The 26,752-nt window shown below is 39.3% G+C and overlaps 1 protein-coding gene across 4 annotated transcripts in view; it reads right to left on the reverse strand.

The window, feature by feature from the left end:
• Positions 1-1,561: 1,561 nt before the first annotated feature.
• rragd (ras-related GTP binding D) overlaps positions 1,562-26,752 on the reverse strand; it is a 90,744-nt gene continuing 65,553 nt past the window's right edge. For 3 of the 4 annotated variants that reach the window (XM_042436970.1, XM_042436972.1, XM_042436973.1), the window contains 2 exons: positions 26,141-26,289; positions 1,562-2,555 (listed from right to left, as the gene is read on the reverse strand). In XM_042436970.1, coding sequence (XP_042292904.1) covers positions 2,404-2,555; positions 26,141-26,289 — 301 coding nt within the window. In that variant the 3' untranslated portion in view covers positions 1,562-2,403. Of the gene's footprint in view, positions 2,556-16,079; positions 16,163-26,140; positions 26,290-26,752 lie in introns of those variants that run through there. The other variant, XM_042436971.1, reaches the window with a different exon arrangement.

Here is a 26,752-nt window from a genome sequence, read left to right on the forward strand (position 1 = left end):
ACACTTGACCTGGTCACCACTGACTTCGCCACCATCAAACTGTGGAAAATAAAAACAGCTTGACGTGTCCTGGAACGACGCTTCAGACGCTCTGGGCTCGCTGTCCATAAATTGGCCTTCCATGAACATCAAAGGACTTACTCAAGGTCCTTTAAAGATGCTTGGTCACAGTTCTGCTCCAATCTAATTAATAACAATCCTGGCAACCCTAAGCATCTTTTTTCCACCATGAATCATCTCCTGAAGCTACAATCATCCGCCACAATTGAGGCTACAGACGAGTGATCTCACAGCTTCATTGACTTTTTCAGAGCCAAGTCAACAACATCCACTCTGATGTCCAGCTCTTCCTCTCTGCCTCCTACTGTCATCAGCCCTCTGTCTGGGAGCTCACTGTCTACTCCATTTTACTGGCGTTAGGCAGAGCCACATTGAGGAAATCCTCAGGAAGATGAAACCCTGTACTTGTGCCCTGGGCCCCATTCCCACAGCTCTTCTCAAATCATACATCCCCATTCTCAGCCTCCTGATCACCCAAACTGTCAACCTTTCCCTTAAAACTGGTGATGTTCCATCTGCCCTCAAGGTCACAGTCATCCGCCCCCTCCTCAAGAAGCCCACCCTGTACCCAGAAATTCTTGCCAGCTACATCTCCAATCTCCCTTTCCTGTCCACGGTGATGGAGTAGGTGGTTGCTTGTATGCTTCAGGACCACCTTAAACATAACAACCTATTTGAGAAATTTCAGTCAGGTTTTCGTTCCTGATGAGAGTGCGAAAACACAAACATATAACACCAATTCTGTTTTCATTGCACTGGCTCCTTGCCTCCCTCAGGGTCGGCTACAAAGTCCTGCTATTCACATACAAATCCATCAACAGACATGTGCCTCCCTACCTACAGGAACCGATCACACCACAAACCTCCACCCGCACTCTCAGATCTGCCAGCAGCTTGCTCCTCCAGGCCCCCCAGGACTAAGCTCTGCACCATGGGGGATTGAGCCTTCTGCTCTGCTGCACCGTGCTTGTAGAACAGCTTTCCTAACCAACTGAGGGCAGCACAGACCCTAGACTCTTTAAAAAATGGCTTCAAACTTTCTATTCAGAAAGGCTTTTTTCATCTTCAGTCTTATTTTCTTTATGTCGTGTGTTCTATGTTATTAGTACTGTAGTATTTTCAATTTCACCATGAATGAAAAGTGCGGTACAAATTAAATGTATTAGGTACAATCAGATGGTATCATTCTGCATGGTCTTCATTATTATCAGACTTCAAATCATTTGGAAGGAGTTTGTGTTAAACTGGTTAAATACCTTCTTGGGTCATATGTGACTTTTAACTCCAACATCAAGTCAACTTAATGGTGCTAAATATTATAATTTAAAGGTGTACTATGCAGGATTTGTTGGTTGGTGACTGTAAACACAGCATTCAAAGATGGCCCCTCCCCCTCAGCTCAACCAGTGAGAGAGAGAGAGGGTGAGAGAGAGAGAGAGAGAGAGAAGTGGTGGTTGAGCAAGCTAGAGAGTGAATGAAGAGAGCGAGCGGCGCTGGCGAGAACAAAGCCATGAGGGGATTACTTTTGTATGAGTCTATATATTATTTTCTAGGAAAATCCTGCATAATATACCTTTAAGGGTGTTAACTGCTCATAATGCCTCTCAGATTGACTCAAACAGTGATGAAAGGTGAGCCATACAGATGAAACCAACACACTAATAACAGTGTGTACATGGAGCACTGCAGTCACTGCTCTCCACAGAGACTCAGGAGTGATTTGGTGTTTAAAGGGAATTCATACACAAAGTGTCATTCACTGTCTCACAGAACAGATAAGCTTCCATTTTATAGAGTGTAACAATCCACACTGCCTCCCAGACACATGCATCACTGCAGGACTCCCTGCGTTTTTTTTTCTTTTCGCCCCGAGTCTATATTTTTTCTATGGTGCATTTAGTGAAGTGTAATCTCTAGCAGCCGCTGTTTATAAGCATTATTAACAGTATCTATAATGATTGATCAAGATCCCCAGTTTTGCTATGAGTTTTCTGATTTCAATATGCTGTAGGTAGATTCCCCCCAACCACTACAGGGGGACAACAAATAAAATAAATGAATGAGTTTCTTCCTGTATACTGTGAAGACAATTTGTCCTCCTGCTGTACTCTCAGCTTGTCAGGAGCTGCTGCTGACAAGACAGACAGCTGGTTCTGTGGACATAGACAGTGAACGCAGGTTCAGTTGTAGACTGAATGTACAGAATGCTTCAGCAGTGCTTACTGCATGTATCACTTTAGATGTGGATTCCAAGTAAGATCAAAAGGTTGATGTTCCTGTAAATGAAGATTGAGTCTACTGTATTTGTCAGAGTGCAGTTCAGGTACATTTGGCTGCCAGTCTTCAATGTTGGTTGTTGAGCACTCCATTGGTCATAGTCAGTTTGCTCCATCTCCTCTGACTGAGGAGTTTACGATTCTGTTGAACCTTCACTCGGACATCAAAAACCTCCTGAATGGCTTTCTTGAAGCAGTGGAAGTTATAGTCAATCAGTCCTGTGAGGGTCAGAGAGAGGACAGAGTCAAGTTTATCACAAGTCACAGAGGTAAAGACTGGGCATGCTTTAGAAAAATATAAGCCAAAGTAGTTCAACCATAAAATTGCAATTTGGTTAAGACCTTAAAGGACAAGTTCACAATTTTTCAAGTGTGTCTTAAAACAACAGTCAGGAGCCCAAATGAACACTGAAACATGTTTTTCTTTCTGTAATCATTCCTCCTGTTCATACTGACCATTAGGAGATCCCTTCATAATGCACTTACAATGTAAGTGATGGGGGACAAAATCCACAATACAAAAATGTATTTCAAGGAATCTCTGTCTGTATGTCTGTATATATGTATGTTTGTCCTTTGCATATCTCGAGAACCGTTCATCCGATCTACTTCACACTTGGTAGTTGCATTGCTGGGGACCCAAGGAAGTGCAGTGTCGAATTTAGTGCGATTTGGACACACAATCAATATTAATAAATTTCAAAGAAACAAGCAATCAGCAAGCCACTCCATTTGGCGAGTGTACTGCTCAGAACCCAAGGAAGTGTAGTGTTGAGTGTGTAGTTGTTTGGACACATGGCACGTTTAATTAACGTCAAATAAACAAGTGAACAGCAAGCCGCTCAGCTCCGTGTCTGAGTGCAGAGGGGGCTGTTTGATATAAACACCGTCACACCACAGCGGGGTGGCGCACCCTGTTCAGTTAAACTGTCCGAGAGAGAAGAACAAGTGCACACAGAAGATAATAACAAAGATGAAAGCAGTAAAACTAGAGTAGTAGGAGCGCGGACACATTTGATTGGCAGCAGAATCGACCAATGAAAGGCTGTAAACTGCTTCTGTGGTTCAACCTAAGTTTAGTCTCACTGGTGAAGTTTCTGTCTGGATTTAAACCATTTAATTAATTAAATCCTTATCGTTTTAATTTATATGTTTGTCAATTGATACATACATATGCGATTAAGAAATAATAAGCAATCAGCCCGTTCTGAACAGACATGTTTTGAACAGGCAATGCACTAGTGCCTTAAAGGCAACACAATGTGGCTAAAATGAAAAAAAAATGTTTTGTTGACCTTGTAAACCTCACAGATTCAGACAAGCTGTCAGTCATACTCAACAATTACTGAGCTACATTCTTAAGTACTCTTGACTAGACTGGAGCTGCTTTTTTATTTTATTTATTATTATTATTTATTCTTTTTTAGTTTATTTTTATCTTCTATTTTATTCTAAAACCTATTGGTGTGTCTTTTTACAGCCATGGCCAAAAATTTTGAGAATGACACAAATATTAATTTTCACAAAGTCTGCTGCCTCAGTTTTTATGATGGCAATTTGCATATACTCCAGATTGTTATGAAGAGTGATCAGATGAATTGCAATTAATTGCAAAGTCCCTCTTTGCCATGAAAATGAACTTAATCCTCCCAAAAAACATTTCCACTGCATTTCAGCCCTGCCTCAAAAGGACCAGCTGACATCATGTCAGTGATTCTCTCGTTAACACAGGTGAGAGTGTTGACGAGGACAAGGCTGGAGATCACTCTGTCACGCTGACTGAGTTAGAATAACAGACTGGAAGCTTTAAAAGGAGGGTGGTGCTTGAAATCATTGTTCTTCCTCTGTTAACCATGGTTACCTGCAAGGAAACATGTGCAGTCATCACTGCTTTGCACAAAAAGGGCTTCACAGGCAAGGATATTGCTGCTAGTAAGATTCCACCTAAATCAACCATTTATCAGATCATCAAGAACTTCAAGGAGAGAGGTTCACTTGTTGTGAAGAAGGCTTCAAGGCGCCCAAGAAAGTCCAGCAAGCACCATGACCATCTCCTAAAGTTGATTCAGCTGCGGGATTGGGGCACCACCAGTGCAGAGCTTGCTCAGGAATGGCAGCAGGCAGGTGTGAGTGCATCTACATGCACAGTGAGGTAAAGACTTTTGGAGGATGGTGTAAAGAAGGGCAGCAAAGAAACCACTTCTCTCCATGAAAAACATCAGGGACAGACTGATATTCTACAAAAGGTACAGGGATTGGACTGCTGAGGACTGGGGTAAAATCATTTTCTCTGCTATTCATCAGAGAAAATGTTCCGATTGTTTGGGGCATCCGGAAAAAAGCTTGTCTGGAGAAGAAAAGGTGAGCGCTACCATCAGTCCTGTGTCATGCCAACAGTAAAGCATCCTGAGACCATTCATGTGTGGGGTTGCTTCTCAGCCAATGGAGTGGGCTCACTCACAATTTTGCCTAAGAACACAGCCATGGATAAAGAATGGTACTAAAACATCCTCCGAGAGCAACTTCTCCCAACCATCCAAGAACAGTTTGGTAACAAACAATGCCCTTTCCAGCATGATGGAGCACCTTGCCATAAGGCAAAAGAGATAACTAAGTGGCTCGGGGAGCAAAACATCAAAATTTTGGATCCATGGCCAGGAAACTCCCTGGACCTTAATCCCATTGAGAACTTGTGGTCAATCCTCAAGAGGCGGGTGGACAAACAAAAACCCACAAATTCTGACAAACTCCAAGCATTGATTATGCAAGAATGTGCTGCCATCAGTCAGGATGTGGGCCAGAAGTTAATTGACAGCATGCCGGGGCGAATTGCAGAGGTCTTGAAAAAGAAGGGTCAACACTGCAAATATTGACCCTCTGCATAAACCTAATATAATTGTCAATAAAAGCTTTTGACACTTATGAAATGCTTGTAATTATACTTCAGTATATCATAGTAACATCTGACAAAAAGATCTAAACACACTGAAGCAGCAAACTTCGTGAAAACCAATACTGTCAATCTCAACACTTTTGACCACGGCTGTATTATCTCATGTTTCTCTTAATGCCATTTTATTTCTCATGTGAGGCACCTTTAATTGCAAGAGGTGTTACACAAACAAACTTGTCTTGCCTTAGGATTTTCACTACAACTTGTTCCATGACATCACAGACTCTACCTCTTCTCCTCCTCACCTACAGGTGCGTGTGCCCTCTCAGATCTCCTCCACACTATGTTTATATGTAGAAGGAGACTCGCCCCTCTGTTGGTCTCGAGAGGAAAAAAACAGCCCACTCCTTATTTTTTCAAACATCAAATGCATACAGAGTGATGTTTCTTCTTTCATAAAAACATCTCTTGCTGAGTTTAAATACTACAGACACAGGCATGCAGAGAGCATATTAACCACAAAACAACCAACAGTTCATGTTTTGTTGTTTGGTCAAATCATGGAATTAACACTAATTACCTACAGCTGAGTAACAGCTGGAATAATAGCTGATAGCTATCACGTCTTGTTTAAATGATTTCGATATAAAAACAATCAGTTGTTTAAACTGGGGGTGTGGGTGTGTAGGGGAAATGTGGGATCCAGTGTCTTGGAGTTTGACCCATACCAGGGACCAAAGCTGGAGATATGAGACTTGAGACTTGGACTCCTCTGCTCTGAGACTCAGCTTACTTGAGACTTGAAGATAAAAAGCTGAGGAGACTTGACTTGGTGACTCATGAATATTGAAAAATGCTACACTGAATGCATTATGCCTTTTGCTGTCATGAATAACAACATAAAGGAGATAGGGAGCCGCTGACACCAGAATAAAATGTAGAAAATTCTAAATTCAGATGAGAGAGGCCTTTCGTTAAAAACCAATTAGCCTATCTATACACATAAATATGTAGCTCAATAGTTTTCCCTCCTCTCAAGTATATTGTTTATTTTCCTCCGTGAAAATATTCTGATACACAAATCACTTATGTATCCACTCGTTCCTGCTTTTAGTAATCAAAAATTATCCTTTTTGATTTTGTTAAGTATTTAATAGTTATAACAAGTGTTATTAATGTGTTTTCACTTGTCTATTGCACTAATTATTAGAAATAACCAAATTTTCATGCCATCCTGCTGATTTAAACAAGACAATGAAGTGTGCAGCCGCTTCCTGCGAAAGAAATTTGTGATAAAATATCTAAAAATGTTTTTTGTAAGCTCCTGCAGCTGCTGAAAAGGCGTTTAAAATGATCGTAACATATCTGTCACCTGTGTGTAACGGTTCATGTGTCCTTTACACACAGCCAGGACACTGCTGCATATTATCCTGAGAGCTAATCTAACTATTACAACTGAAGTTAAACTTATTAGTTAAGTTGAATACAACATGGTGTGTCTGTATGTGCTCTCTGGTTAGAATTTGTCTTTCAGGGCTCTGGAATTAGTCTTATAAGTGTTTTTGTCCATCATGGCCACTAGTGTGCAGATCTGTACACACTGATCTTCATAACAGTAATAACTCAATTTTTCTATAAATTGTTATCCTTCTGACATTTCAAATTAAAGCCATGTTGTGTTTGGGTCAGTTGTGTGCATTCAGTCTAATTATCATCAGACAGCACTCCACATTATACTGTAAAAAACATCAGTTTTAACATGAAAATATGAGTTAACACTGCATTAGTTCTGAATAGTAGGTATAATGTTAAACATGATCAGTCAACTGAACTAAGAAAACAACTTCAAATTAAGTTCAGTTATGTTTCTTTATACTTTTAAAGTAAATCACTTTTAAGTGTACGATGCTGTCTAATCATTATAGCTTATAGCACTTATCCTTGTTTTAGTGTGATCAGGCAGGGATGTGTTCAGATGAAAAGGCTACATTGTAATCTGCATACACAGTCCTGATAGAATGAAAGACATCTGAAAGACTTGAGACTGACCAAAAGACTTAAAACACCTCTAAATAAAAGTGAAGACGTCTCGGGTACTGCTGCACAGGTTTTGACCATTCTGGTTTTTCTGTCCCTTGTGAGCCCCCCAAATTTATGGAAGAGACATACTGAATAAGTGGAGCACCCCTTAAGATACTGTACAGATATGATTTTTTGATGGTTATGGTAAAACATTTCTGCATTTGTGCCAGGGTCAGAGAGGATGGGAATGACTGGGGTTACTTTAAGAAAATTAGTGTGTGAGTTTACTAGTGTGTCAACTGCATAAGAGACAAACAAAACTCAACAGTGGAAAATAACCATTATCATTACTATATATTTAAATTCTTAAACATTCTTAAACACCTATACTTTGCAAGAAGTCCTCCACATTCAACAACCACACAGGTTGATTGTACCTGCACTCCAGAACGACCTATAGGAGTGTAATATGCCGCTTTCCAAAATCGTTACGAACCACTGTATAATTATGTTTGGCAAGAGTAAACACCACGTTATGTTTTTTAAAAAAATGTCCTGACTTGTGGTTGAAAACATGACACTCGCGGTTGGAAACAGGACGCGAATATCGGTCTCCTACAGCTAAGTCCACTTTTTGCCATCTAACTAACTATCCAGCCATCCATCCAACCCTCCTCATGAGAAAGTCACCTGACCTGCATCTCTTCCCCGGCACATAATTACTACGGCAGCTAGACGACTCTAACTCAAATGTAACTATAGGTCGTTTCTGGCAACTGAATTTACAACCTATACCATCAATAATAATAATGACATATGGTGAATACAAATCTGAAATACTGGCAGATGATATCAGTTCCTGTGGATGTCAGATCAAGAGATGCAAATAATCTGTTTTCAAGTTTATATTTAACTACCCTAGGGACTGTCAAAACACAGTGTGCAGCAATACAATAAAAAAAACAAAGTGAATACAAAGTTCAAGGCATAAACAGCATATGGTCTGTGCTTCCCTGACTTTGCAAACACATCTCCTTAGTTGTGAGGCTCAACAGTAGATGATCTCCATGGGGAGTACTCAAGGGAAAAAAAAAGACTTCCACTGTCAGTCACTGAGCATTACTCTCCGCTCATTACCAAGCAACATAAGGCAGACTATAGAAGTACAGAAAATGTGAACGAAATGGAGCTAAACTGCTTGTAGGAGAGGAGAAACAGCTACCACATAAACACAATTTAATGCACAAACATTGACAGTGAAGTCATACTGATCTTATATGAAATAAAATATGATGGTAGGGGACACATGGAGGACACAGAAACAATAACAGCTGACACTAAATTCTCCAGCAACACTACAAGAGATGGAGATAATGAGACAGCTCTTTACACACAAATGTGACTTGTGTCTGTGCCAAAACAGGCTTACATAATGAGATTTGATTGTGAGGAATGTCATTGGCTGTATGTATTGTCATTATTCTTGAGCAATGGTGCAGAGTTTAATACACCAAGTGATTAAGATGCTTTAGATAATCTCTTTATGCAGTATTTAACTGATTACTGGTCAATGCTGCAGGCCTGTTCACAGAACATTTCAAAAAGTCACAACTTCCCTTTTAAATACAAAGTGAATAAACTTAATTCACGGGAAGTTATGGTTCCATATACAGTAGGTTATTTTATTTCTTCCAATTTAAGAGTTGCTGGTGATTTTAAAAAGTCATAATGAAGTAAGGACAGGATTGAGATGCTTAAACAAAGAACATCAGGGGCAGGGTAATGATACTACTAAAAACTAATAATTACTATTAATTAAAGACAGTTTGAAAATGTGTATGTGTCAATGGTAGTTCAATCCACAGTTTAGTTGCCATGACAGCAAATACAGTTAGTTCACTGTTGGTATCAGATCAAGACTTGGTTCAGCAGGAAGTCAAGTCAAATATATTTATACAGCACATTTCATACGGCAAGCGTAAACTCAATGTGCTTAAAAACAAGTAAAGATCATACATAACAAATATACTACATTAACATTACATATAGAAAACAAATAAGATAAAACATAAAATAAGAAGATGTTACATATATAAAAACATATAAAAACATATGACAGTATAAAAAATATATATACATATCATTATCATTGTTAAAAGAAATAACAATATTAATACTGTTTCTAAAAAGAAGGTTTCACCCATTAACCTCACTTAAAGCTTGTGAAAAAAGATGGCAGGACCATAATGTCTGAAGGCACCATGAGCTGATTTAGTATTTATTCTAGGTATGGTGAGGAGACCTTTATTTGATGATCTCCAGGGTCTGTCTGGCATGTATTCAGAGAGCATGTCAACAACGTAGGAGGGAGCTAGGCCGTTCATAGCTTTAAAAACCATAAGAAGTATTTTAAAATCAATTCTCTGCTTTACTGGGAGCCAGTGAAGAGAGATTAAAACAGGAGTGATGTGTTCACACCTTCTGGTTTTGGTTAATACTCTGACTGCAGCATTTTGAATAAGCTGGAGTTTATTAAGTGTTTGCTTTGCCAGTCCAGCAAAGAGTCCATTACAGTAGTCTAGTCGACTGGAAATGAATGCGTGAACCAACTTTTTAGAATCAGACTGTGACAGGAAGAGTGTTCTCAGGTGTTTACACTGGCCTCCTGTCTGTCAAAGAATGAACTTGCTACTACTGTTGGATTATAAAACACTGAATGGTTCAAGACTGTCTTAAAACAACAGTCAGGAGCCCAAATGAACATTGAAACATGTTTTTCCTGCTGTAATCATTCCTCCTGTTCATACCATACCTGGCCATTAGAAGATCCCTTCATAATGCATTTACAATGGAAGTGATGGAGGATAAAATCCATAGTCCTCCTTCTGTGCAAAACTGTATTTAAAAGTTTATATGAAGCTAATATGAAGCTTCAGCGTCCAAATGAGTCAAATCAAGTAGATATCTTTCAACGTTACAGTCTTTTTAGTGCCAAAGTCCCTCTTTTTGTTACTATACTTCCACCACAGCTCAACAGGGAAACACTGTCCGAGGAAACACAAAGAGGGAATTTGATACTAACAAGATTGTAAATGTGTGAGATTTCCACTTGATATGACTAACTCAGACTGCTGAAGCCTCATATAAGCTTTAGATAAACTTTTAAATGCATTTTTGCACAAAATGACTGTGTGGACATCATGGAATGATTGCAGCAAGGAAAACCTCTTTTACTGTTCATATTTGCACCTGACTGATATTTAAAGAATTGTGAACCTATCCTTTCAGGGCAAAAAATACATTCTGATCTGCTGCTAGAAATGTCCACACCTCTCAGATCATCTGGGACAGGTCTGCTTTCTGTTCACATAGTCAAAAATAAACATGGCAAAGCAGCATTCAGTTCATTGCGCCACATATCAGAACAAACTCTTAGAAAACTGCAGCTTTCAGTTCCTTTTAAATCAAGGCTGAAGCCTTTTCTGTCCGCCACTATGGAGGGCCTCTCCATCACTATCCTGTGATGGAGAGTTTTCAAAGACACACCAAAACGTCTTGCTATCTCCCTGCGCAAGATTCCAGGGGAGATCTGCAACTGTAACTGGTCTCTTTGTATGTCAAGAGAGGGCTGAATCTCTGAAATGTTACCTGTTTGGCGAATTAAATGCTCCGCCTCATCAAACTTCAGCCTGAAAAGCTCTAAATGCTGGCTGGATGCTACCAAGTTTTCCCTTAGCTGAAGCAGCCTCATCAGAGCAAAGTCATACAGATGTGGCTGAAATTATTGGTACCCTCGCATTTTATTAAAATAATGCACCATTCACCCTAAATAGTGTTGAAATTAAAAGATATGTTATTATCAATACATGTCTATGTTTGGTTTGCAGTGGAACAGAACAAAAAAGTAGTGAAAATAAGTGAATTCATGCTTATTCTACAAAGACATTCTAAAATAGCCTGGACAAAATTATTGGTAGCCTTTAGAAGTTGTAAGAAATAATTGATTTCTAGTGGTAATTTAAGCAGACTATAATTAGTATCACAGGTGTTTTTAATCTTATGATCACTCATGCAGCCAGTTTAAAAAGAGAAAATTACTCACTCTGCTGTTTTGTGTCACTGTGCGCATCACATTGAACATGGAAAACAGAAGGAAAACTCGAGTGATCTGAAGACAATAGAAAAAAGGTAATAGCCAAGCATGGTCAAAGTAAAGGTTACAAGACCATCTCCAAAGAGCATGTGTTCCTGGGACCACTGTTGCCAATATTATTAGAAGTTTAAGACCTATGTAACTGTAGACAACATCTCTGATCATGGTCGCAAGAGGAAAATTGGCCTGAGATTGAACAGAAGGATTGCTCGAATGGTCTAGAAAGAACCAAGGAAAACTTCAATACAGATCCAAGCTGATCTTCAAGTTCAAGGTACAATAGTTTCAAGTCGCAGCATCTGAATGAAAGTGGGCTCCATGATAGAAGACCCAGGAAGACCCACTTGTAAGAGGGAGACAGAAGAAAGCCAGACTGGACTTTGCCAAAATGCATGTTGACAAGCCACAATCCTTCTAGGAGAATGTCCTCTGGACAGATGAAAAAAAATTAGAGCTTTTTGGTAAATCACACCAACCTTATGTTTACAGAAGAAAAAATGAAGCCTTCAAAGAAAAGAACACCATGCCTACATGAAACATGGAGGAGGCTCAGTGATGTTTTAGGGTTGCTTTGCTGCCTCAGGAACTGGTGCCTTGAATCTGTGCAGCACAATGAAATCAGAAGACTATCAAAGCATTTTGAAGCAAAACATACAACCCAGTGTCAGAAAGCTGTGACTTTATCACAGGTCATGGGTCTTCCAGCAGGATAATGACCCCAAACATACATCAAAAAGCACCAAAGAGTGGATGAGAAGAAAATGTTGGACCATTGTGATGTGGCCTGCTATGAGTCCTGATCTGAATCCCATTGGACATCTGTGGAAAGAGCTGAAACTTGCAGTTGGGAGACAGCGCCCATCAAGCCTGAGAGAACTGGAGCAGTTTGCCCAAGAAGAGGCCAGTGGAGAAGTGTAGAATCCTTATTCAGAGTTACAGAGAGCGCTTGATTGCAGTTATTGTCTCCAAAGGCTGTGCTACAAAAGTTAAGGGTACCAATATTTTTGGCCATGCCATTTTCATTTCTTTTACTGTATTAAATAATGTGTTAAAAGCAAAGCTTCAGTTATATTCAATGTGAAATACAAAATGATGAATGCCATATACTTCTGTCAGTTTCAAGTTAATACAGAGAAAATTTTGTTTTTTTAAAAAAAGGTGGAGGGGTACCACCCCTGGTACCACCAGGGAGGGAGGGTAGGGGAGCATAACAGACACAGTTCCACACTGCATGACAGTGCAGTGTGGAACTTTTGGTCCAGGTCATAGATTTATCCTCCCAAATTTCTGTTTCTGATATCCAGAGCATCACAGACAGTACAGTTTCATCTGTATTAGGGTGTAGCGTCTGCTTTCATATTTCAATTGCAATTAGTTTAGTGTACAATATACTGTAAATATGTTTGTGTTTAGTAGCCTATTCTTACTTCATAAAATACAATTGATTATGTTGACATTTGGTTTGTACCGTCCAAGAAAAAAAAAAAAAAAAAAAGAATCACAGGGCAGCACAGTGTGGTGTTGGTGCTAGGAGCTGCTGGATGGTGCAAACCTCCAAAACGTCCCGAAACTGCGTTTCAAAGAGCAACATGTCTATCTGTGTAGCAGTACAGCTCCTCAGTGCAGCAGCAGCAGCAGTCCTGGGACAAGATCTGACAAAGAAGAAAGAAAACGACGAAACGGGATCCCTGAGCTGCCAGACAGCTGCCTCGCCTCTAAAACAACCAACAGCTGCTTTCTGTTAATTTAGCTCCAGCAGGAGGAGATGGTAAAAAAGAGAGTGAGTGAGAGAGAGATCCAGTGTGTTGTGCTAATTCTTGGGCTGCTCTGTGTTTTCATGAGGAGCAGGTGGATTTTTACAAATGGGGATTACAACACTGGGCGGAGCCAGAGAGACTTGATTTTTTTCCACAGAGCACTTGACTCATAAATATCTATCAGGATATGATGAGAATTTCAGCAAATTTAACAAGTGTTTTTGATGTAATGTTTATAAAAGTTGCCTACAGCACCTTTAGCGTACACACGCACAGAGCTGTAACAATTTTAACTGGATAATGTGATTCATAGTTGAAATATTCACCAGTAATAGTAATAATAGAAATAATAGATACAGTTTTTTGAAAGATGCAGTTTTTAAAATGAATTTATTTATTCATTTATTTCTTGATCAGCCTTCCCTGTGGGTGCTAAATCTGGAGCACTCGTAATTGGCGCATATGTGCTCGAGCACCCACTCCATCACGTAGCTAGCTACACAGCAAATGTGAAAAACAATTTTGTGACGATCATCACCTTGGTGGTATTCACTTAAAGATGCAATGTGTAGAATTTAGTCGCATCTAGCAGAACAGACTTGGCAGAAATGGAATATAATATTTGTAAGTATGTTTTAATTATGGTATAAAGAAAAGGCAACCACTCTATGGGCCCCATTTTAACGACCTAAGCGCACAGTCTGAAGCGCCTGGTGCAAGTGCATTTATGGTGTGTCCAAATCCACTTTTACTAGTTTAACGGCAGAAAAAATGGTTGCAGCGCCAGACGTATGGTTCAAAGGGGTTGTACTTAGTCTCCTAATTAATCATGGGTATGTTTTGGGTGCAACATGCAATAAACCAATCAGAGTGTCATCTCCCATTCCCTTTAAAAGCCAGGTGCATTTGCACCTTGGTGGGTTGCTATTATAATGGTGCATTGTTCAAGTAGAAAGAAGGAGCACTTCTCTGCAGAGGAAACAATCTGCTTGTGCGCAAAATGAAAGTGCACGATCCATAACACGCACATTGCTGCTCCTGGACCCTCCTGTGGCCCCAGACCATCACTTTAAGATCCTGTTCATTCATTTGTTGCAAATTTATTTTTGTTTGTTTTTTGAAAAAGTTTATTTTTTTAATTTGGTTTCTTTAAAATCATTTTGTTCAGTCATGGAGTGACAGGTCAAATCAGCAGGGTTTTAGTTGCTGAAAGTATGGAAACCTGATCACTGTACTCTCAAACATGTTAATGAATATTTGTTAAATATTAAGTCATTAATTTTAATCATGTAAAGAATCATCAACACAGTTATCAGGTCTTGATCAGCTCTCCAAGGTTCTGATCCTGCTGCTGGCAGCAACTAATCTGCAGCTGTGCAGATTTATTTCCTTCTTTAGTTGAATCATTGTTTTCACCTCATTTATTTCCTCATGTGTTCCTCATGTCTTCATGTATTGATGCAGCAGGAAAATTGATCTGTGTCTGATCCCTTGTTGAGATCTGTTTGCTGGGTCTTGACAGACACCATCAACCTGACGGGTCTGTTTAAATACCTACATGTATTGTCATGATTCGGTCAAATAATTAGACCATTTCATCCATCATTACTGCGATTAGTTAATTCTGATAAATATTAGGACTGACCATTATGACATGTACTTTTTAAAATATGTCAATGTACACAATAATAATCTTTCACATTGTAATCCTTTTAGTTGTAATCTTTTGCATGTTTATGCACTGCGCGTGTTGTGCACCCGTCTATGTAGGCGCACATATGTAGACCACACCTCATATTAACACGTCCATGGGTGCTCAGATGGGCGCAAGTGCATTTGCTATTTAAACAACGTGGGCGCTGGACGGGAAAATGCGTCGGTCTTAAACTAGTAAAGACACTTGTGTTATGCTTGGTGCTGCTTTGCATTGGGTGTAAGATAGGGCCCTATGTCTCACTACCTTGGAAGATGGACTAAACGAAGACCATAAAACTGTTTTATTTTTGAAATAGCAATGTGGTCCAGCTGATATGGGTGTCAGATCAGAAAAGGCTTCTTTGACTCGTTCTGGAGTGAATAGACCAGGTTTATATTTTGTAGTTTAATTTGGAGGACTTGTTGATTTGATTGTTATTGCACTCTGAGCTCTGATACTCAAGTTTGCAGTAATGTCAGCTGTCATAACAACTGGGAGCTATGTTGAAGATTAACTCTTTCCTGCACTTTGATATAAATAGGACTGAGTGGCTGAGCGTTTACATAAGCTTTTAATAAGTACATTTTGAAAATCCAAAAAGCATGAGAACTGAGAGAACAAGCTGTGGTGGATTACATCTAGTTGTTCCAATTACAATAAAAGCCAGTGCAAAGGGTTGAGGACAGATCTGCACTGCAGCAAACACACAAACTGATATCTCTGGCCCTTCAATGGCAGAGTTCACCCTGTGTGACTGTAGAGTGTTCAAGAAGAATGAAAAATGCAGTCGTAGGAAGAAGCTTTGCCCTTCGATTCAGAGGCACAGGCAACAAAATCCTGTTGATGGTTTACATCTCTGGTGTATTTCCTGCTATGACACATGATTCAAGTTTGACCAGTTCATTCATGAGAATAAGAAAAGCTCAGAAATCATCTCTAATTGATATTCATCCCATCACTGATGTGCTGAATCAGACTGGTTCTGTCACCACTGCACAGAACAGAACCACTTCATGTTTCAGCTAAAAATGATGAACTATGTATGGATGGATATGTATTCTTAACACCAACAATGTGCCAAAGTCTGTGGGATGTTACCATGGTGCTGCTGTTTACAGCACAACCCTTTTTTGTCCTGAAATATGTGAGATTACAGGCTTGATCTATGTGTTTTGTCATTCAGACATATTTTAGGTCTCTGTTATGTGAATATTCTGTAATGGCTTTATTTAGACATGATGGAGGTCATAGGACACAACACTCACGATATTTGGCACCTGGTCCACGGAGGGAGCGCTGTCACTTCTGGGGACCAAAAAAGTAATGATATAATAGAGGGAGAACATTCTCTCAATCTGCATTACTGATGGATTTTAAAAGTTATTTTGGATTGATTGTGAGTGTGAGGAACACTGGTCACCTCTTCTCACAGTGAATCCTGATTTATTTTCTCCTCAGTGTCTTAATTTAATTGAAACCTTTTTGAGTTTTAGTGTTGATGCCAGAAAGATATCTTTTTTTGATACCTTCCTTTGGGGAATATAAACTTGTTTTCCAGAAAACAATTTTCTAGATTTAGTAACTAAAGAAGCTGATGTTCTCAAATGTTAAATGTTGGCTAAACACAAGCAGCAGAAACTTTCCCAAATAAAACATTCTAAAATTGCCAAAATTCTGATTTGATTGAGAAACTGCCTAATTAAAGACTCAGTAAAGAAAAGTACAAATCTGAGCATGCATTTATATACTAGGGACACTTTAGTTGGTACTGAGGTTTGATATCTAGCCATCCATATCCACTGTCAATACAGAGATTCATTTACTACACGGCTTTGTTTGGATGAATTGTGAAAAATAATTTCCAATCCTTAATAGATTGTGTTTGTTTATTTTAAGATTTGTGTTCAACAGCTGAAGATCTTTAGATGAAAAAACATTTCATAAGCTGTATTCTAAGAGACAGACTGTTAATATGAACTGAGAGAGATGTATCAGACTTCAAAGTGGCTCCTCAACTACACTGCAGAACAAAACATGTACTCATGAAAAAATAATTACCACAGCAATCAGATTAAACACCAGCGTCATTCAGGACATCAGAAGCACGTGTCCTCATACCTGCTGAGCAGCTCTGATTCATTTGGCTGACAGTCAGTGAGACACAGACACCTTTTACTGGAGCTTATTATGTACTCTGGACATCGTGTGTTTCAATCACATTCAGAAGCCAGAGTGCAAACAAAGCTGGTTTTCTATTCTAACAGAGCTCAATGCAGATAATTGCATTGACCGTATGTGAACCACTGCTGTAGAGGGTGGAGAAGTCAACCTGGTACCAAATAATTGCAGATTCAAATCCCTCAAGCCTGTATGCAAATGTGGGTAGATGAACAAGCAATGCCCTTCACTCCATCGACAGCCAGTGGATAAGCACCCTTCAGTGAGGCAGTGAACCCCCCCACTGCTCCAGGGCAGCTCCCAGCATCTGACCTGCCTGCTCACTCATTACAAACCACTCACTCTTACAGCAGCAGAAAATACACACAACCTCACTGATATCTGTCTGGTTTCTTCAGGAACAAAAGAATCTGTTCATATTATTTAGGCTGTCTGTCCACAGGCAAGCAGAGACAATGTGAGAAGCTTATTTGTATAGAATCTTATAGAAAGGGGTGTTCAGACCAACATCAGCTCTGCATGAAAAAATGCAGTCCTCCCATTCATTTGAAAGGGGGCAGTCGCAGTGGGGGGGTGCCAACGCAGACAGCTCGCCAAAAAAATGTAGTGGTCGTCTGGCAAAAAAGTTGAACCTGGCACAACCCTTGCTGCAACACAACCCAACATCATTTGGCAAGGCATTGTGTTGGTCACTTGCTGCTGTGATAACTTTCCAGAATTGTAGAATCCTGTCTGTGAGTATTACAAACCACTGTGCAGGGTTTGATAAGCCTTTAAATGCATCTGTAGCAGTTGTCTCACCAGTACCTCAAACAACATGACCCAACCATTGTAGCCCCTTGCATTGTTTTAAGGCAGGACTGTTTTCAGTCTAAACGCCACCTAAAGGGGTGTATCAGTGTGATTAACACTTTGCCATTAATAGCGATTGGTATGATTTATAAGTTTCAATACAGTGCCAATACATTACCTAAGTTTTCATACCAATACCAAAATGAGTACTTTTTAAATTCAGTACAAGAACTTTGTCTATATAAAATACAGTGTAGAACTGCCAAATTCATGATTATAATCAGGAACTCTCTGATCAAAGAATAAAGGTGGTGTTACAGACCATTTGGATCATCATCTAATGAAATTGAGGTCCAATGTCTGATGTGTCTCTGTAGTATTTATCAATAAATCTATAGTTTGATAATGCAGTTAAGAGTGTCCTTATTATGATTGATGCTAAAAGAAACCAGAGGAGTCACAGAGGAGGATGTGACTGGTGTTGTTTAATCCAGTCTGATTGGTCCTTAGTCACTGCCTCAGAGCAGCTCACATGCACTTAACTATGTGTTCCAGTCAGCTTGATTTCTTGTTCACAGCTTGTACTCAGCATCCGGCTGCGTTGTGGCTGCCAGAGATGATCTTCTGCCATTCTAGCTGCTGTGTGTGTGTCTACTGGGTCCTTGAATCACGCCTGGCTCTTGCTCTGCTACATTCACGCGCTAAATACCTGTATTATTGGTAACTGATTTCTAATGTATTTTCATTGGTGCATTTCATTTGTTTCTGACTTTGTCTTCATACATATACAAAAACTAGTTTTTCTTGTTTGTAGTTTGTGAGGAAGAGAGAGAGAAGGAGAGAAGAGAGGGAGGTAGACAGCTCATTAGGTCTCACCCTGCTCTCTGCAAATACATACTGCAGCAAATTTCACAATATAGTTTCTCTCATTTTCACTTTTTGTTTCTGTTATTAGTAGAACTAATATGAAATTCAATCACAGCTCAAAAATACTAGGCTATGTTAACCAGCAGTCATTACCAAGCTGCAGATAAAATCATTATTTCATTATCACAGCATTGTCAGATGAAATGAACAAAAACACAAGTTAATGACAGCAGCAGTGCTGTGAGATTTGTTGTATTGACTTTTAAAATAAGTCATCACAAAGCATCTGTTACCATCTAAAGCGGCTACAAATGTGTATCTGTGCTTGTAAAACATTTTAAAACGTGGGCAAAACAACTCTAAACTACATTATAAGTGTGTCTGCTGAAGAACAGAAGCTTCACTTCCTCTTCCAGTGAACACTGAAACTGCGACGCAGCCGGTTCCTGTGTAGATTTGCTGAAAGACTTCAGACAGGAAAAGTGTCACTATGACAGCAGGATGAAAGGAAAGATCATCACACATAGAGAGTCATCCTCATATTCAAAACTGTTAAATAATTTAAGTCTGACTAAAACTGAAGCTGACATTAAGTGTAAATAAGTCCGTTTCCAGTGCTGAACTTCTGTTTGTAACATTCAGACACATTCGCCCTGTAAGGGAAAACTGTGCTCTCACTACAGCGCCTGCTTCCTCAGTGTGCCATCGCTCTGAATGCTAGGATTTTAAAGTAACCAGTTTATAGTGCATGTAAGAGCCTTGTCCATAACCAGCGTGACCTCATTTCTCTGAGTAGCCTGCAAGACATTATAATGGTGGTTTAACAAACCTTCGATCACTTTCCCTGTGGGGAATCTATGTTGTTATTTTAAGTGACATTCCAGTACTCAAGTGGAATTCTGTGAGATCAGTGATACACCATGCACTGTGTGGCTGTGAGAAGCAGCATCAGTTGAAATAAACTAACTTGATTTTTCAGAAAAGTGTGATATAAATAGTATTTATTTGTACCTTTACGACCGTGTGTCTGCTAAGACAGTGGTTCCCAACCTTTTTTGTAAGAGGTACCCTCACAGCCACCATTTATGTTCCAAATGTGTTCATTTGAATTGGTTTCAGACTGGATGTTATTTAACTATTAATCATATAGAAGTAGATATACAATATTTTCATACAATTAAACTGTCAATGTTTAGTTTGGTTTGGTCAAGTTTACACAACCACATGGAGTGGAAAAAGCTGGATATTTCAACCATTTATCCTTTTTTTTTTAAAGACGCCCTCTCTGACAACTGATGAATAGACATCGCTGGCCACATATGCTGATGACAGTCACAGCAAATTGTATCTCAGACACATTTCAGTGTATGGGTCAAGTTCCAATTAATTTGAACAAATTACTTGTTAGTTCAAAATCATTCGAACTTGACTGTTTGAAAAAGTGACAGCCCTTGTGGTCATACTAATTATTAAATCTATGTAGGAGGTCGGGATGGATGGATGGATGGATCAACAAAACATCAGACTTTAACTTGAGAGATCACTGTTCGCTTTCTGTTTCAACACACGAGTCAACATTGTTTTTTAAAAACCATGACCACGATCATCCCCTAACCTTAACCATACACTGTAACCATGACGACAAAGGTCCCCTAACCTTAATGATCCCCTCAAGACATGTTTTAAGACATAAACATACTCAGCTTTGAATAGTAATTGTGTCTGATATGGTTTTTGCACCCAACAGTTAACTAGTTAGAAATTCTTAAAATGGCATCTCCTCCCTCTCCCTCATTGAAAAATCCAAAAATCTATGAATATGTAAACATTGCTAATTTCAAAAGTAAACAAGTAAAAACTGCTGAACACAAGATGTCTCTTACTTCACTGTGAAGTCCATTCTCAGTGTATGTGCACTGGAGGCTTCATGGTTCCACATAACACTCAGACTTAAGATGAGCTCAGAGAAGTTTCCTCCTCCTTCAGCAGATGAATGTGAAAACATGCACATACATTACTCTGCACAGTGAAGCTCATAGTGAAACTAAGCAAAACACATTTTTGAGTGGAGGAGGATTTTGACAAAGTAGTCATTTTAACCAAAAACACATATCTTTCCTGAAACCTAACCTGATTGGTTTTTATGCCAAACCAAACCTTAACCACAGAGTTTTCACATTATAAAATATATTAATTATTTTTGAACAGTATTGTTTTTTGTCATTTAATTTATTGACGATTAATAATGAGTAAGCAAGTGTGTTCATTTGTAAATCTCGCGCTCCCCTCGGACCCTGCTCTTGCGCGGCTACTTGCATGACGTGTGGTGCGACATAATGTCAAGTGCTGAGGGCAAGTGTAGGAGGGCATGGCAAATGATTGCTGAAATACTGATAGAGGTGCAGCAGCGTGTAGTTTGGGAGCTCCGCCACATTTCTAATTTTACACTCACTTTAAAATATTCAATATTCTTTCTGAAAAACGCTCATGAATTGTGGTATACATAACCCTGAGCAAGATGACATAACCAGACAGAGGAAAAAGCCCAAAGAAGACTTTACAGATGACAAATCTGTTGGCGATATATTAGCTAAGGCAGCAGATAAGTAGTGCTAGCTCCTCTTCAGCTACAAATTATAATGTATTAGTGGCTATCACCACACTGAACTCTTCTGAGGACAAAAGATTTGTTGAAATCAACGCAACCCTCTCTGGTCTGAAATCTGCATTTGCTGAGATCAATGTCTGTTTAATGTCAACACAGGAGGCCGCTCAATAGTGTGAGAAACAGATTGAAGAGCCAGAAAGATGGTGTGCTAACCTAGCATCAGAAGCTAGAAGCGTGCTCCCGGCGACAGAACATCTGAATAATGGGCATCAAGGAGAAAGCTGAGGAAGGTAAACCATCTGACTTTGTGGCCAAACTTCTACCTGAGATTTTAGGCAAAGAACATTTTATTAAACCAGTAAAAGTGGATAGGGCCCACAAATGTCTTCAACCTGCCCAGAAAAGAAATTCAAGACCCATCATAGCGAGGTTGCACAACTACAAGCAGCTTGTGCTGCGGCTGGCAAGGTATAAGTCCCCCCTTACCTATGAAAGTGCTACAGTGGACATCCTCCCAGACCCAATGTCACCAGTTTGATGAGATCAAAGATAAGTGCAAGGAAAGGAAGATCAGATATGGATTTTGACACCCTGCCAGGTTCATCGTCACTGTCTGTAACAACACTGACACTTTTGAAATGCCAGCCAAAGCAGAATGGTTCCTGAAGCAATATATAGCTAACTGGTAGTTTATGACATTGTGATAAGCAGGCAAGCAGCTGTCGGGCGACGGCTAAGAAACAAGCCCATAATAGACTGTAATACACAATGTTATTAGCACTGTAGCTTCCATAAGAGTCAGCCTTAAAGCTTGTCCCTGCTTAAAATGATGAGTGGGACTTTTCCAAGTTATCTGTTGTAGAACTTCTCCTGTTAGCAATTCCATGCAAACTTTTCTCCAGCTCAGTGGCGAGGACAGTTTTTCCTTTTCTTTTATTTTGTTTGTTATTGCATCATGTAAGTGTGGTGGATCTCCCTTCGGAGAAACGTAAGCTATTTCAATCCATACTGCTCAGTCATGGTTACACATTTATTTATGACAATAGGGCTCAGAGATGTGAGCTGATGTAAGTATACATAACAATGGAAAAATCAGATTAATCAGTTGGAATGTAAGAGGGCTGAATAGCCCAGTCAAAAGGGGAAAGGTTTTTAAACATTTGAAATCGCTGAGAGGAGATATTTATTTTCTTCAAGAAACACACATCAAAAAGTCAGCAGTAAGATGGCTAACAGGTCTACCAGTCAAACTAAAGTGAGGGGGGTGGCCATACTTATACGGAAAAATGTTCCATTCATCCACACACAAGCCATCTCTGATCAAAACGGGAGATACTTAGTGGTATACAGATCTCTCAATTCAAAACCAGTAACAGTGGTAAACATATATGGTCTGAATTTTGATGACCCCATCTTCTTTAAAAAAATTATTCAGCACTTAACCTGATCTATCAAACTCCAATGTGATAATTAGAGGGGATAACAATTGCCTTTTAGACCCAAAATTAGATAAGCAACCAAGCCAGTCAGGCACATCAAAGAGCAGCACATTGTTAATACTCTTATTCAATCCTATAACCTAGTAGATATTTGGAGATTACTCCATCCAACAGGAAGAGATTTTTCATTTTTCTCCTCTGTTAAAAGTTACTCAAGGATAGATTATTTTTTGTTAGATTCAACGTTGCTATCAGCTGTTTCCGTGTGTACCTATCACAACATTCTTATATCAGACCACACCCCTGTTTCGTTGGATCTTGAATTGAAGATCAATAGGAGAGATTATACCTGGTGTTTGAATATCTTTGCATAAAATATATATATAAAATAATCCAGTTTGTACATTCCTCTCAGAGCAAATTTCTGTATTTTTAAGCACTAATGATAAAGGTATCATATGAGGCGGTAGTAAAGAAACGTTCTAGGTTGAGACTTTCTGAAATAGAAAAGGAGTTAACACCCTTAGAGACTACTGATAGACAGGGAAACCACAACTATAGTGAACAATATAAATATAACACCATAATCTCAAAGAATGTTGAAAAGTTACTCACTCAAGTTAGACATCAATACTTTCAGCTGGGAGACAAAACACATAGATTGCTAGCTAGACAGTTAAGACAGGCACAGCCTCAAAGGCCATCCACAAAATCTAGAAATGGCACCATCTTGACCCCCCCCCCCCCCCCCCCCCCCTTCTAAATAAGTTGATAGAGCCATGGATGAAGATATTACCTTAAAAGAGATAAGTAGTGCTATCTCCTCCTTTCCGAATAAGGCCCCGGGTCCTGATGGATCGGCATTGAATTTTTTAAGACGTATGATGCTATGGTTACACCCTTGCTCCTCCAAATGTTCAACCACTCAAGGAAAGCTTCTGAACTCCCACCATCTTTGCATAAAGCAGATGTTTCACTAATTCCAAAGCCTGGTGATGATTCGATAGAGTTTTCATCATATTGCCCTATTTTACTGCTGACAACAGAAACTAAGATTATGGGAAAGATACTAGTTAAAAAACTCAAAACATTTATTTGCACTATTATACATCCAGATCAAGCTGGATTTATGTCAGGGAGACACAAGTTTTTCAACCTACGTCGCCTGTTTAATGGCCTATATACAAAGCATACAAATGCATTTGATCCGGTTGAATGGCAGTATATGCTATGTGCACTGGAAGAATTTGGTGTTGGACCCTCATTTAGGAAATCGATAGGTTATTTATTTGCATCCTGTTGCTTCAGTCATTACCAACCAAAACATCTCATGCCCAATTGAGATACACTGTGGAACCCCACAGGGCTGCTCTCTCTCCCCATTTTTGTTAGCAATTATGATGGAACCATTAGCAATCTGTATCAGACAGAACCTTGAAATAACTAACCTAGACCTACAGAGGACCCCACAACACCTCTCTCTTTATGCTGATGATATCCTCTTCTATCTATCAAGCCTAGAGACATCAATACCTCCACTGCTCTCACTGATTAGCAGCTTCAGCTTGTTCTCAGGATTTGCAGTTAACTAGGAAAAAAGTGAGTCAATGCCCATTTCCACAAATATTAACAAACAATTTCTGCAGACCATTCCTTTCAAAAAAGCCTACAGCAGCTTCATATATCTTGGAATTACAATAACAAAAACAGCAGATGACCTTCTACGGGTTAACTGGTGGAAAAAAATGATCAACTAAAGCAAAATATGGAATTCTGGAAAACAATCCATATCTCCATGGCCTGGAGAATCAATACTATCAAAATGGTAGTTCTTCCATGATTTCTCTACCTTTTCCAAGCCATCCTGTCTTTCATCCCTCTTTCTTATTTTAAACAGCTAGATTCAATCACTGTGTCCTTTATATGGAGCTACAAAACTGTATGAATCACCAAAAAACACCTTATTAAATCAGAAGACAAGGGTGGTTTCAGACTGCCACACTTTAAAGCTTACTACAGGGTAGCTCACTTAAACATTATATTGTGGTGGAAAAAGGGCCCAGCCAATGACTAAAGTGACTGCCCAGTCTGGCTATCATTAGAGCAGACTCTTTGTAATAAGACTTTCCTTCTTCCCTTCTTAACAGCCCCACGAAAACAGGCAAATTACATTACAATAATAGTTTTGTCATTAAGAATACTCTTAAAGTCTGGAAGCAAATCAAATTACACATAAAAGCACCAAATACCTACACTGATAGTCCAAAACGTGAAAATCATACATTCGTTCCTGGCTTAATTGAGTCAGTTTTCACAGATTGGAATCTTAAGGGTAAAAAAGATATAAGCGCTTTATACTTTGATGGCCACTTGACTTGTCATTTGAGCAGCTACAGAGAGCATATAATGTCCCAGCCTCAGATATCTTCAGGTACTTGCAAATCCGAGACTATGTAAGGAAAAATATCCCCAATTTTGAGAAAATTCGTTTCCATAACTCCTTTGAGAGTATCAACAACTTCAATCCGCGTAGCAAGGGGGGAGTCTCTTACTTTTATCAAACAACATACAACATACAAAGACATATTGATGTTAACACAAGTATGCTCAAGCAGAATTGGGAGACCGAGTTGGGCGAAAAGATAGATAATGAGACTTGGGAGGAAAACCTTGAAAGTGTGCATAAATGTTCAATTAACTCACAGACTGATACAATTCAAGACAGTACATCAGCTATACTACTCCAAAGACAGAGTACACAAGATTTTTTCTGATGTGTCCCCCTTCTGTAACAGGTGTAAAGAGGCTGACGGCTCACTGACACATTCTCTTTGGTCATGTCAGAAATTGTTAACTTATTGGAAGAGTGTATCTGAATGTTTCTCTAAAGCTTTGAGAAGAATTAGGAATCTAACCCACTAGTTGTTGTCTTAGGTGCGGTGAGTGTGTTACCTATGGCAAATGAAACATAGGCTACTATGTGGTATGGTTGTAGCAAAAAAAACATATTCCACTTTTGTGGAAGTCAGACTACGCACCAACATATGATATGTGTATAAGAGAGTTGATGAATGTGTTGCACTTAGAAAGGTTAAGATTCTTTAACAAGAATAAGAGTCGACTATTTTTCAGAATTTGGAGCCCTGCACTAGAGTACCTCAAGGTTAGTGGACTGACAGTGTAACTGTGTACCCTCTATCGCTGTTTATATGTATTTTATTTTAATAGTAATGTTGAAGTCCTATGATTTGTTTTTTTTTTTTCTGTATTTGTGAAGATAATCATGGCTCAGTTACTCAAGAGATGTACTGAGTGTGTGTTTTATATTGAAAATCCTAAAATAAAGGTTTAAAAAAACAGTTTCTTTTGTGCATGTGTTCTGACTGCAAACTGACTTACCTTTCCTCTCAAAGCTTTCCTTGCGGAGGAAGCAGACCATGGCGAGGAACTTGGTGACCTCTTTCAGGTACATGACTGTAGTGTTGTTCAGGTGGATGATGGCCATAGACTCCTTATCATAGGGCAACCCAGCTTCACTGTCAGCCAGACTGGAGGAAAGAAGAAAGAAACACATTTAACTGAACTCCAATGAGTAAAAAAATAATGCATCATCTGAAACACGATACTGGCCCTGTTTCTCACAAAGGGAAGACTTCTATTGAGGCAACATTATACACTTCATTCAGCCTGTTATCACAGCTCCTTGTTTTGGACAATTTCAAAGGAAGCACACAGTAGTTGCTATTACGAAAAACAACAGACCTCTGATTTTAGCATTCAACCACAGGAATGTAAAGATGTAGAGAGAAAGGTGGAGATGGGAGAAACAGAGGGAGCAGTGATAAGAGCAGTTTAAAGGCGGTTATGGGAGTCTGAGAATTTAAACAAACAGAGCAGGAGGACATGGAGAGAAACTGAGGACTGAACAGAAAGGACATGCTGCTCTTTTCTTTACACTTGTAATTTATTCTGTTTTAACGAAAAAAGCCAACAAACAAAAGATAACATTGT

This window comes from Thunnus maccoyii, chromosome 16, assembly GCF_910596095.1.
Source record: "Thunnus maccoyii chromosome 16, fThuMac1.1, whole genome shotgun sequence".
NCBI lineage: Eukaryota > Metazoa > Chordata > Actinopteri > Scombriformes > Scombridae > Thunnus > Thunnus maccoyii.